This window comes from Elgaria multicarinata, chromosome 10 (assembly GCF_023053635.1).
Source record: "Elgaria multicarinata webbii isolate HBS135686 ecotype San Diego chromosome 10, rElgMul1.1.pri, whole genome shotgun sequence".
In the NCBI taxonomy this organism is placed as follows: Eukaryota; Metazoa; Chordata; class Lepidosauria; order Squamata; family Anguidae; genus Elgaria; species Elgaria multicarinata.
Genome location: NC_086180.1, coordinates 77407026 through 77421459, shown reverse-complemented (window position 1 = coordinate 77421459; position 14434 = coordinate 77407026). Strand labels below are relative to the sequence as shown.

At 38.1% G+C, this 14434-nt stretch overlaps 1 protein-coding gene across 2 annotated transcripts in view; it reads right to left on the bottom strand.

Moving 5' to 3' along the window:
* Positions 1-14434, bottom strand: part of PDS5A (PDS5 cohesin associated factor A) — a 64223-nt gene that overhangs the window by 34103 nt on the left and 15686 nt on the right. For both annotated transcript variants that reach the window (XM_063136216.1, XM_063136217.1), the window contains exons 3-7: positions 5331-5534; positions 4692-4778; positions 4214-4311; positions 2328-2454; positions 1045-1125 (exon numbers count right to left, since the gene is read on the bottom strand). In XM_063136216.1, the coding sequence (XP_062992286.1) occupies positions 1045-1125; positions 2328-2454; positions 4214-4311; positions 4692-4778; positions 5331-5534 (597 nt within the window). The remainder of the gene's footprint in view (positions 1-1044; positions 1126-2327; positions 2455-4213; positions 4312-4691; positions 4779-5330; positions 5535-14434) is intronic.

Sequence of the window (14434 nt, the reverse complement as noted above, 5' to 3'; positions counted from 1 at the left end):
GTAAGTAGTGTTCCAGCAGGAAAAAATTGTGCATAGGCTTATATCTTTATGGACAAGCCTCATTTTCTGACTGTGCTTCAACATTTGTTAAATGCCTTCTAATCAAGTATTTGCCTAGCAACCTATGATCAGGAACAACTGGCTCCAGACAGATAATCAAGTACACACACACACACACACCACTGCATGTTAATTCTTCTTTCTTGCCTGCTAGGAGACAGCGACTGAAAATCAATGTGCAGCAGCCACAAAGCTCCTCTGTGTTCCAGCAGGTGAAGTCAGTTTGCCAAGACTGGCATGAGCCCCAGAACTCTGTTATGTATCTGCAATGCTACTGGCTGCTGTATTTGCTCTCTCTAACTGAAAGGGAGAAGAGCATATGTGCTGGGAGGGCAGTAGTCACCTGATCCTACTGTGATTCCATAACTGCATAAGTAGAGTAGTGCTGTGGCTACTGAGTCTTACTGTAACATCCACACAGAGCAGAAGTGTGGATGTTACAGTAAGGGCTTTGGAAACAAAGACCTATGACGAGAGACTGAAACGACTGGACATGTTTAGCCTGGAGAAGATTGAGGGGAGACATGATAGCACTCTTCAAATACTTAAAAGGTTGTGACACAGAGGAGGGCCAGGATCTCTTCTCGATCATCCCAGAGTACAGGACACGGAATAATGGGCTCAAGTGACAGGAAGCCAAATTCTGGCTGGACATCAGGAAAAACTTCCCACTGTTAGAGCAGTATGACAATGGAACCAGTTACCTAGGGAGGTCGTGGGCTCTCCCAACACTAGAGGCATTCAAGAGGCAGCTGCACAACCATCTGTCAGGTATGCTTTAGGGTGGATTCCTGCACTGAGCGGGGGGAGGGGGGATTGGACTCGATGGCCTTATAGGCCCCTTCCAACTCTACTATTCTATGATTCTAAGTATTAACTACAATTTTCTCAGCTTCAACATATCCAAGCAAACAAAGGGGTTCAAAGCAGTTAAGATTTAAGAAAGTAGCAATCACTGTAGTTGTTGATGAGTGTATTACATACATTGGCAATGCATGGCTCAATGGTCTGGACTGTCCTTTTCAATAGGATTTTGGCAAGATCAAATGCCTGTTTATTAAGGTTCTAGAATAAAGAGGAAAAAATGTTAAGAAAAATCTGGCTATTTGTTTGAAAACAGTATAAAATTATTATTTTTCTATTATTCTAATTATTACTAGAATTATTTATATTTATTGAAATGGAGGGATCATTCTGAGCAGAAGGGAAAGTACAAACTCTAAATATGCCTCCTATAGAAAGCATGTAATTTACATATTTCCAATTATCTAAAATTCATAGATAATTGAATTTAAATTGTTGCCCAATTTGTTTAATTCAAACATATCAAACAATTATCAAACATTCATAGATAATCATAGATAATTTAATTTAAAGTATTGCCCAATTTGTTTAATTCAAACATTTTAAATCCAAAAGGAACTATAAATCAACATATAAGCTACTATATTAATCTTGTGAACATTACTATTCTTTACTACTATTATACTAAGAGGCATAAATAATGGTTAGTGCAAGGAAGGATCCACTTATATGCCCCTTATAAAACAAAACATAAACATTTGTGTCAACAGAACCTTTCTCCCAGAATCGGGGTGTATGTGTGTGTGCTCACATTCACACACATCCTCACTTCCCTGCCCCTGAGCAGAAAAGAAACTTTGTTACAGCTCACTACTAGTTTCATATATACTCCCAAACCATGCTGAACCCACTAACAGAACCTGTCTTTGAATCAGGAGGAACACATTTTTGATTCAGATCCTTGATTTAAAACTATTATTTCTTTTCCATCCTGGCAAGCCTATTAATTCACAACTACCAATTAAGGTTAACACATGGCAAGCCTCTAGTCACTTCTTCCATTCTAATAGGCTTCTCATATGACTACTCCCACATGTTGCCCCCTGAAAGTTAGCAATGGCATGGAGCCAGCCAGCCATACAGTACCCATCGTAGACTTCAGTGATAGATGTTGTACAATGATCCACCCTACAGGAAGAAGGCAGAAGCACCTTGGGCTCTCCGAAGTCAACACACTGCAGTTACTCCACCCAGCATATCTCTTATGAATCAACTTAATATCTCTGCATTCAGTGAATTAGAAGCAATAAGATATGTACATTGAGGGAGGGAAGCAACAGGCTAGCATTGCCTTCTGCAGTATTCTGGACAAAACATCTAACTGGACAAGAGAGTAAAGCTATGCTATGGGGAAGGTGGAGGGGGAAAACAAGGAAGAGAGGTTTTTGTTTTACTTTGCAAACCTTGTGTGCAGGGATGAGGTTGATAAGAATTGAATCTAATAGTTCTTGAGTCACTCCATCGCCTTCCATGATGATAGAACTCATCAAATCTAGCATGTGCATTTGTACTTTCTGGTTGTGGCTATTGCTAAAACATTAAAATTAGAATAGATTAGCTTAATGGCACCAATATGAGTATAACATCTTTTTAATAGATTACATAATTAAAGGTACACATCCTTTAATAAATGTCTGTTAATATTATTATTTATTTATATAGCACCATCAATGTACATGGTGCTGTACAGAGTAAAACAGTAAATAGCGAGACCCTGCCGCATAGGCTTACATTCTAATAAAACATAATAAAACAATAAGGAGGGGAAGAGAAAGCAAACAGGCACAGGGTAGGGTAAACAGGCACTGGGTAGGGTAAAACTAACAGTATAAAGTCAGAACAAAATCAAGTTTTAAAAGCTTTAGGAAAAAGAAACGTTTTTAGCTGAGCTTTAAAAGCTGTGGTTGAACTTGTAGTTCTCAAATGTTCTGGAAGAGCGTTCCAGGCATAAGGGCCAGCAGAAGAAATCAACCAGCACATTATATTGACATTCTTCCCTTAAACGAAGTCACAACTGCTTAGACCTCTCCCTCACTAACATCCCAGATTTGACTGCAGTTTACACTAGTTCTCCAGTGTTCACCCACCCAATCCTTTCAATACACCAAATGGTGATTTGTAGTAGCAGGTGGCTATTAGAAGGAGGGCCTTCTCTGCTGTGGCACCCCGGCTGTGGAATGAGCTCCCTAAAGAGGTTCGCCTGGCTCCTACGCTATACTCTTTTAGACACCAGGTGAAGACCTTTTTATTCTCTCAGCATTTTAACAGTCTTTAAATTAATTTTAACTTTGCTGTTTTGACTTTGTATTTTAAATTTGTATTCTGCACTGCTGCTGATTTTATCCTGGCTGTGTTTTTATATTGTATTTTATATCATGCTTTTATACTGTTTGTTTTATACTTTGAACGGTTTTAAATTTTGTGAACCACCCAGAGAGCTTCAGCTATTGGGTGGCATAAAAATGCAATAAATAAATAAACAGCTTTCCCCACTTTTAGCAGCAACGCTTATTATCAAAATCCAAGGAGTGGATATTACAAACGTTCTTAGCATCCCCACTCTCTTTGAAATCCCTCCCAATGCAAGATGAATCACTCAGTTTCAGAGGTGACAGTCAGGTTTTTCTCCCAATGTAACAATTTCCCCAACTGCACCACGCTCCCGCCCTGCACAACAAATAGGAATGAATTTTAGCCACACACTTCCATGGGGAAAAAGTAAATGATTGTACTTGTGGTCAGTGTCATGATACAGTAGCTAAAACTGCACTGAGTTCTTAAGGAGAGATAAGAGTTTGCCCCTCCAACTGCACTGAGAATTGCAGCTAGTATATTTTGTCCTACATTTATTTTTTAATTTATTTATTTATTTATTAAATTTATATACCGCCCCATAGCCGAAGCTCTCTAGGCGGTTTACAAAAGTTTACATAACTTAATGGGAACCATAGAGAACCAAACCCCTTCTATCTGCCTTGCCCTCTCCAGTGCTTATTAAGGAAACTGGCTTTTATACTTACAGTGACCTCTACTCCTAACTGTGTGACAAAGTGCACTTCCCAACTAAGTATTTCTTTCACTACAATTTATTTTAGTAAACCACAAAATGCATTTTTTTAGTGTTGCTAGTATTTTCTATGTTACTGTAAAACTGAACTTAAAAATAGCCACCATGTAATATTGTAACATACATACCACCAATATTTTTATATTTTATTTTTATATAACTTTTTAAAAGAAAGTTGCGTGTTATTGTGATCACATAAAACTTCAACGTCATACAACTTACTTGATAACTGAAAAGAGAGTCCTAAAAAGCTGAATAAAAATTTCATTGCAATCTTCCAACTCAAAGCAGATGTTGTAAGATTTAACCCAAGCTAAATTCTACAACAAAAACAAAGTATTAATTACCATTTTGTTCTGAATCATGTAACTAAAAATGCAGCTAATGGTCAGCACAAACCTCAAAGTTGTCTACCAGTACGAACAACTAAACATAGTTATGTTAAAGACTGATTTGTTAACTCCTAAATTCATGCAGCATGGTTTATCTAATGCACCGTCTTGTGTTCTAACAATATCCAAATAGCTTCACATGTTGACATATTCTGTGATAAAATGCCATTAAAATAAATCTAGGATCAGAGCCAGAAGTATTTTTGTCTTAATGAAACTGAGCAACAAGCATATATTAAGCTGCAACTTTCATAACTTTCTAAATTCTGCTGACCATGGATTTTTAAAAATGTCTAGTAAAACATTACCTCTAGTAAGTAAAAGTATCTGTTAAATTGGGGGCTTTTAGTGTCCTCCAGTCCTTTTAACTGTCTTGTAATAAACAAGAATATATCCTGCAAAACAAGAACAAAAACGAACTAAGAAAGCTAAAGGCACATTGACATGAAATAGAATGATAATGATGTTTGCAAGTTCGTTTCAGTGTAAATGTTTTATTCCCAATTAGGGAAACTTCACGATGGCCTCATTCAAGATATAACAATAAATGATGATTTATCATTAAGGGAATGAGCCTAAGCAAACTATGGGCTCTAGTGCTCCTTTATTAATTTATTTTATTTGATTTGGTTTATACCCGACCTTTCTACCAAGAAAATGGCACTCAAGGAGGCTAACAATAATAAAAAGAACTTCAAACCACGATTACAGTTTGCCTGGATTCAGACATGACAAGTAGATGGAGTTAATCAAAAATCAAAGCAAAAGCTTCAGATCACCCTTGCAGCAGTGCCAGAAAGGAGGGAGGAGTGTGAGAGCCCAAGGTTCACCTACGCGTGTTCCCATTATAAGCCACAGTTTATTGTTACATCTGAACAATCCATCCAATATTCGTCTCGGAGGTATCAAGGCAACAACAACTGGAATAGGTAGAGACTATGTTATACCTTGAGCTTGTCATGAGATGTATATGGTGCTTCAGGGGCATAAATTCGAAAAATATCAGCCAAGCAACATGCTACAAGGAGACGGACATCTTTATTGGGATTCCTGAGGAAGAATTCTGATGCAAGGTGCAAGGCTAATGGGAGATATTGTTGTTTCTCATCTTCTGAGTCCTGGTCCATGTCCATAAATGTTTTCACTACCATCTAGGAGTTAAACACAACATTAACACTTCCAGTTTTCATTCAGAGTTGCTAACTCCAACTTGTGATAAGGATTTACTACAATTAAACATGTATTGGCTTTAAAGGTTTTTAAAGGCACTATAATAAGTTATTTATTGGACTTTTATTTATTTACTATAATGTACATGCTTCACCTCCAACACTGCAGTATACAGTTAAAATACAATACAATATGGTACAAAACACAAACAGTTTTAAAAACAGCAACAAAAATCAGAATATAAAATCTCAGAGGAGCACAGCAAGGTAACATACCTCCAATTGTTTAAAGAGTGAGGTGGGGGAGGGGAATGTAGACCTGGGAGGATAAAAGGTTATTTGTCTGCCACAAAAATTACATCAAACTGGGCTCTCCCTACGGAGAGAGCATTCCAGGGCTCCACTGAAAAGGCTGGACAGCACCAGCTGCACTTCAGAAGGCAGGGACACTTAAAGGAAAATCTCGATAACCTCAGTGAATGGGTGGACTGGTCTGGGAGAAGATGGTCCTATAAATACCTTTATTAAACCTAACAACCACATCCTCTTAATTTAAAATACATGAAGCAATGCAAAATTTAAAAAAAAAATTAAAACAAGAACCAACTAGAACAAGATTTTAAAATTAGTTAAAATATCAAAAAGTCAGCAGCTAAACTACGTCTTCAGAAATAATTATATAATTTGGGCTTCATCTAACACTACCAGAGCAAACATCCATTCACACAGTGGGAGCTTCTCCTTCCTACCCTCCAGAGCAGATCTGGGGTACACAGAAAGAAGGCAGAATTGGCTCTGTCAGGGGTGCCCATTCTGCTGGTGAACACCATTACATATAACACTTTGATCTGTGGCATTCTGTTGCAGGGCAGGCAATTTAACCTGCTCCTGTCATTTTCTTGAGCAGGGCATCCTTGATCCCTGCACAGCCTGCACCAGCAGAAGGTGAGAGACAGATGAGCTGGGCTTTGGAAATAGTGGCTCTGAAGCTCAGCATAATGTCAAAGACAAGACCCTTCTGCTCCTCCAAGTCAGCAGAGGAGCCAGGTCAGTGGAAACCACAATTCCAACAGCTAGTAAAGGCTAACTCAAATTTGTGGACCCCTTGTGCCAGGACTAAATAATAAAGTACTTGACAATGCACATGAGGCAAAAAAAATTGTTTTTTGCCTGCTCCTCATAAACTGGCAAAACCAATGAGGTTCCTTAGAGTTCAGGTGTTCCTTACAGTTCAGGAGCTTGTAGCTCCATTTGTTACTATTTTTTAAATGTTTTTTTAAAAAAAGTAAATTCAATTTATTTATTTATTTATTTATTTATTTATAATATTTATATACCGCTCCCCATTGAAAAATTTCGGAGCGGTGTAGAAAAATTTCGGAGCGGTGTATTATTTGTAATAATTGTTTGAATACACTGTACTTTTAATATACCAAACATGATAATTTTATGCCAAACCAACTTGTACATAACTACATTTTATCTTCCTAAAGTAAGAAAGTGACTTTCAATCTGTAAAAAGTGCTAATATTGCATTTTTCCCCATGGCTTCAAAATTTCTGGAAATTTACATCTCTAAATATTACATGTATCAGTTCTGTTAAATTCTGTCAATATTTCTGATCCACTTTTAAGAGATACCTTGTAAATATCTTTTCATTTCTGAATACCTGTCCCTGAGAAAATAGATATTTCATCCTTTAAAATGAAAAACAATAATTTCAGTGTACCTGTAGAGCCTTTTAGATCCACGTAATTCAAAGGAATCGATTTTAAAGTGATTCAGAAAATGAGGTCTCATCAAATCTTGTTGAATATTTAGGAGGTTACATTTTACATTTTGATAAGTAGTAGGGACAAAGATCCTTTTAACTGTAGCTCAGGAGACTTTCCATATTATCTCCTAAATAACTTGAAAGTGTACTATCAGAAAAGAAACTGCAGAACAAGACCACAATAGCAATATTTGTCACACACAGGCTAATCTACTTTCCTACTGAATACTCTGATTTACATTAACAGGTTTCCCATGGAGATTGTTTAGTGCTGATTGGATCAGCACTAAACAAGATTTATCAGTACTGAATTGCCTCCTATAACCTGAATTTGTTTTTTTTAAAAGCATATTACTAGCTGAACTATATACTTATTTTGTACAAAGGAGATATGACAAGACATTTTTGCTTTCTGTAGCTCTAGCTGTCAGTGCTCTATAAAAATGACAACCCTTCCTCCCACATAAACATGCACTAGTACAAGTAGAACACTATCGAAACTCACTTTAATCTCTCAATATTAACAATATTAGGTATCTGGACACATAGAACAACATATGTGCAAATCTTTACAAATTTACAACATTATAGATAAAATAAGCATTGGTTGATCATTGCAGACTATAACAGGGATGAAGAGCCTCCAAAACTCTGGAGGGTTCCTAATCCGGTGGTTCCCAGGAAGCCATGCCCACTTCCCCCCAGCCACTGATCGTTTCGTGGATTCCCAACTTTTGTGCAATGTTCTAAAATGCTGAAATGCATCTCTTAACTTTTATTTACGGCAGTAAAAAGGCTAACTAAAACATGCTGGGGGAGGGGTTGGTCCAAAGAGCTCCCCGACAATGGAATTTGGCCCTCAAGCCAAAAGAGATTCTGCACTTCTGAGCTATAATTTACAATTTTATCAAGACATGCAACATGATTACTTAATCTTTGTACTGCAATGTGTACTCATTAAGCAATAGTAAGAGCATGCCTATTAAGAGTGGATTAAAGACAATATAAAATATACTTGTTTTGAATATTAGGATGCTTTATTGAAGAACTAGAACTACCAGTACTCTGAATAATTAATAATGTTTGCACTCTACAAGATTATTTCTGCAATACTTATCTCTCTCACACCCCTATCTGGGGCTGCATATTCAAAATGGTGCCTAGCATGCACCATGGCTCAGCAGGGGTTAAACAAGACATGGTGAGTGAGTCATGTGAATCGGTCAACATGTGCAAGCACTGAGAATACCTACTTCTACATCAGGTTGTGCACAGAGCTCTTTCGTAATTTTGCCTTAAGGACTACAGATCCTTTAAAGCAGCAGTCAGGCAGAGGCAGAGTGCAGATCAACAGTTCAGACAAGAAATAACCAGTTGTCTTCAATACAGTGCCAGAACTGTGAAGCAGAAGTGAAGTGCACCCCTGTGCATATAACTAAGTAATAGGTTCAATTTTAGCAAGGGCTTTTTTAAAAAACCCCAAACAGAATCCAGCCTTGGAACATGTGGAAAAACAGGAATAACTGTAGTTATACTGAGTTGTTTAAGCAGCCCAAAGCTGCTTAAAATCCATTTTATATAATGTATTAAAAGGAAATCCTATACATATATATATGAAAATCCTATACATAAGTATATAAAAACTTAACACCCTGAAACTATATGAGCTAACAATACATGTAGACAAGCAGATAATAAAAATGAATTCCGAAAGCTTGCAGGAATAACATTTTGCACTGCTTTCTGAAAGCTTACAGACTGACATTCAGGCAGGCTATGCTAGGGGAGGACAAAGTCTTTGGATATCATCACATATAGGCAGAAGGGACTCTCCATCTAATATAGTAAATTATCTATGGGCCTGTTCAGTCAACATGCTAAGCCATGGTTAGGCCATTAACCTTTTTACAGCAAATTGTTAGTGAGCGTGTTTAAACCATGGTTATGTAGCCACCGTGGGTAGGAATGGTCCACACAACATGCTAAGTCATAATGTTAAGCTTAATTACTTACTTAAAAGTGGTAAGATGACACAGACTCATGGCCAATTATGAAAAGATTTGTAAGGATAATAGGATATGAAGGGAATAAGATGAATGAATAGAGAATATACAGTGCCTTGCATAAATGTTCACCCTCCTTTGACTTTTTCACATTTTGTTGTGTTACAACCTGGAATTAAAATGGAGTTAATTGGCATTTTTACCATTTTAACATACTTAACACGTTGAAGCTGCAAAATATTTTTATGGTGGCACAAAAGTTAAGTAAACAAAAACAAACTGGCATTTGTTGGTTGTGTTTCACTCCCTGAGTCAATATTTGCTAGAAGCAGCTTTGGCAGCAAATTACAGCTTTTAGTCTTTTGGGATATGTCTCTACCAGCTTTGCATACCTGGATCCTGCAATATTTGCCTATTCTTCTTGGCAAAATTGCTCAAACTTTATTCCATACTTGTTTTTGGTAACTCCTTGGTCTACATGGTGCTGTTTGTTTAGATATGCTATCCAACAAACTCCGGGGCCTTCAACAAACAGGTGTACTTTATCTGAGATCATGTGACACTTGAATTGCATACAGGTGGACTCCATTCAACTAATTATGTGCCTTCTAAAGGCAGTTGGTTGCACCAGAATTTATTTAGGGGTGTCATGGCACAGGGGGTGATTATTTATGCAACCAAAAAATGCCATTTACTTAACTTTAATGTCACCATAAAACATTTTGCACATTCGATGTGTTATGTATGTTGTGTAAATCAAATGGTAAAAATGCCAATTAACTCCATTTTAATTCCAGGTTGACCTTGTTCAGACAACACACTAAGCCATGGTGGTTAAGCATTTTGAGCTAAACATTATGGCTTAGCATGTCATGTGAACTATTTCTAACCATGGCGGCTACAATAACCACAGTTTAAACATATTCACTAACCATTTGCTGCAAAAGGGTTAGAAGCCTAACCACGGCTTAGTGTGATGTCTGAAGAGGCCCTTTGTAACACAACAAATATGGAAACATCAAAGGTGGGCGAATACCTAAGCAAGGCACTGTAGGTGAGGCAACCTCTGTATCGTAGAACACTGTTGACAGATGGTACTTAATGTACTAATTTTCTTATTGTTCATTAATGTTTTATTTGTTCAAAAATCAATTATATATATGTGTGTGTGTGTGTGTGTGTGTGTGTGTAGGATGATGCCCTTTTGGGAGAAGCAGTTGTGGTGGGAATGTATGGTTAGCTTTTTGTAAGAAACTCTTAATTTTTTTTTCTTAATTAAGATACATTGTGGTTATGAAATTTAAGATAAAGAAATCAGCAGTGGGCATAAAACAATTAGTGAGGCACCTTTTCATGGGAATGAGTCAGATGAAGTGCTGGCATACATGACCGTTGACAGCAACACTGAATGGGCCACTCTGTAATGCCAAAAGTATCTTACTCCATGTGTTAAGCAAACTGATGGGATTTTTGACACACAAAAAATACCATTCTGTGGGCACATCCTGCATCTAAAAACTAAGGAGCAGGAGTGGATAACTACCCCTACCAATCATAAAAAAATTTACTCAGAAATAAGGCTGCTTCAAAATGTTGTAAGGAGGGAATGTGTGGCAATTGTGAAGCGTGGGGAAAAGCAATGATTTTGTACCACTTGCAGCTTTCCATTTGGAAACACTATAAGAACTAGCAGTTGAGTTCACTTTTTTCCTTCGCCTTCCCCATCACTTTTTCCATTTGTGTTATGTATTTTAGATTGCAAACCTACAGGAAGAGACTCAAGTTTTTCATCCCTGTACATTTTCAGGTAATTTTAAATGTGTACACCGTTAAGTACATTTTAAACTGCTTCATAAATGTAAAGAGTAAATTAACAGTAAAGTACAGCATGATCATAATTCTATCATTTCTAAAGCACTTAAAATGTACCTTCCACCCAAAATGACAGTGGCTGCGTTTGGACGACACGATAGCCAACCCTGTGCTATTAGTCAACTCCACAAATAATTATTACATTGTCTTGGGAAGCCCATAAATAGTCATTTGTGGAGTTGACTATTAGCGCAGGGTTGACTATTGCCCACCCCCAACCCCTTCTGCCCTCCCCACCAAATAGTGACATTGGTTCCCAAGAGAACGGCCCTTTGTGCCGGGTCCCTCCAATGTCAGTACTTGGCTCTGCACTCTCCTCTTCCTATTTCGACGGTGGGGTGAAAGGGACATTCTCATGGGAACCAGCACTGGCTGGGACGATTGCGGTGCCCCCATGTTCCCTGGGATGTGCACGTCCCATCCCTGGGTGGGGTACCCCATTGTTACCCGGGACGTGCACGTCCCATCCCTGGGTGGGGCTCCACATGCGTGTCCTGTCCCTGCCAATATCCTTGACAGTGACAGGCCAGTGCTTGCCTAACACTGTCAAGGACAGTATCATGCGAGTGTCTCCCTCTGCTGTGCTATCCATTTGAAAATAGGGTTGGGGGATGGAAGCATCCCCCGACTCCATTTCCATGTGGATAGTGGAGGGGGGAAGGGAGACACTCGCATGATGCTGTCCTTGGCAGAGTCAGGCAAGCATCTCCCTCTGCCGCTGCCATCTATTTGTGGATACTGGCAAGGTGCAGAGGGAGACAGTGAGTGTCTCCCTCTGTGTCCTGCCAATATCCACAAATGGGCTTCAGATATCGGGACAGAGAGGGGAAGATTTCTCCTACAGTTTGATGCCGCAGCTGCAGAGGAGATCCTTACACCCTTTGCCCCAATCTCCTTGCAACTCTGTAGGCATGTGAAATAGTCAACAGAGCCCACCACACAATAATCCACAGTTGTGCGGATAGTCAACACTGCACACTGTTGATTATTTGTGTTTGTTATTTCTGTGGACACCTTCCCCCCTTTTTATCTACCTCTGAAACCTTTACTCCATTGTGCTATATAAGTCTCAGGTTTGGGAATAGCTGCAAGCCCTGAACCTACGCATTTTATTTCTATAATTTTTGTGAACCGCCCAGAGAGCTCCGGCTATTGGGTGGTATAGAAATGTAATAAATAAATAAATAAAATATGCCCTGTGGTGGGAGAGGCTGCTGAAAAGCAAGAAAGGAAAAGGAGTCATTTTTCTTTCCCCTTCTGAAACCTCCCTATATGGGGAGAGAGTTCTTAACTTTATGGCTTGCATTTTCTCAATCGTAATTCCCACCTTTTATAAGCTGTCAGGGGCTTAAGCAAGCCAATTCTTCCTCCCATTCTGATACCCTTAACATTCCATGGTGCAACTACCTTCAACATTTCATTGATCCAGGATATCACTGATTATAGGACCTTGTCAGATCATTTCAAAAAGTGTTTCTTTTAATTTATAAACTACTATTGTGTTACCCTCCTGATTATGTAGAAACCACTACTTATCTTTTGGTGGGCCTGTCTTGTTTTCATGTTGATAGGCATAGGATTATTCAAGTTCAGTATTACAATTACAATTGTCTATTAAGAATTTTTTTTGTGGGGGGGTATTATTTCATTTATATTACACCTTTCCTCCAAGGAGCTGTCACCTAATAAGTTCATGACTAAAAAATGACTAGAACCCAGGTCTCCTAGGTGATAGTCTAGTCCTCTAACCAGTACAGCACACAATATATATGAATATACTGCTACATTAGTTAAAGGTTTGTTTTTACTTCACTGACACTTTCTGGCATGTCAGTAATTGCCTGGGGTATTTTGAATATAGGATTGATATAAACGGAATAAATAAATAAATGATAATAATTTATTAAATGGAATGTGACTCAGGTTTTCATTCACTTGGGGGACTTTAAAAAATCCAATCCTTATTAATAATGACAGAAATAGACCCATGAACACAAATCAGTGTATTTATTCATCAGTTTATTATTTATAAAAGCCTCGTGTGGCGCAGAGCGGTAAAGCAGCAGTTTCTGCAGCTGAAACTCTTCCCACGGCCTGAGTAGGCCTGAGTATGATCCCAGCAGAAGCTGGTTTCAGGCAGCCGGCTCGGGTCGACTCAGCCTTCCATCCTCCCGAGGTTGGTAAAATGAGTACCCAGTTATCTGGGGGAAAGGTAATATCAGCCTGGGAAGGCAACGGCAAACCACCCCGCTATAAGGCCTGCCAAGAAAATGTCAGCGAAAGCTGGCGTCCCTCCAAGAGTCAGTAATGACTCAGTGCTTGCACGAGAGGTTCCTTTCCTTTTCCTTATTATTTATATTTATAGATCACTGTTAAAAGACAGTCCCACAGCAGGACACATACATATCAATAAAATAAATTTGTAAATTCATACTAAGAGCTACGAATTAAATAGCATTGAAACTCAATATTGCTGAAAACTGGTCTTAAGTTTACATAATCACTCTTATTTTAGGGTTAGCTTTACTTTTATGATGCAATTTTTAAAATTTCTCAAGCCCAATACCAAAATTTAAGATTTCCAATTTTCTTGAAGCTTTTCATACACAGTAGTGTGTTCCAAACATCTTTCTACCTAACAAATCCATGATTTGGCATCTAGAATAATTTACCACTTGGCACCTAGAATGGATCAAAACAAATATTCAGATGTTGCATGCCAGCTTATCAACTGCTGTTAGTTATCACCCATTACGATCTTTGCAATGAAACAGGTATTCCATGTAAAAGCCATACTTATGCTGCAATCCTGTCCTCACTTACCAGAGAATAAGCCCCAATGAACTCAATAGGACTCATTTCTTAGCAGACAAGTATAGGTTTGCACTGTTACTCTCCATTTTAAAAGGAGCTTTAATTGAAAAAACCAACTTCCATATAACTCCAAATGCTTATTCCTGCCTACCTGCGCAAACCCAAACCCAATTACTTTTTTGCAAGAACAATCTAAACTGACATTTCAGCTAAATTGCAGTATGATTTTCAAATATGTTGCTTTACTTAAGATTTCTCAGTTACATATCAAATGATACACTTAGGATATATAGACATTTCAGTAAACAATATGGCTGTTACAATTATAAAAAGTGACCTAACTTTGACAATTTTAAAAGCAATACTTTTTCTAGATGTTTAATATTTCTACTTATCATTATTGCTTTCAATGGGAATG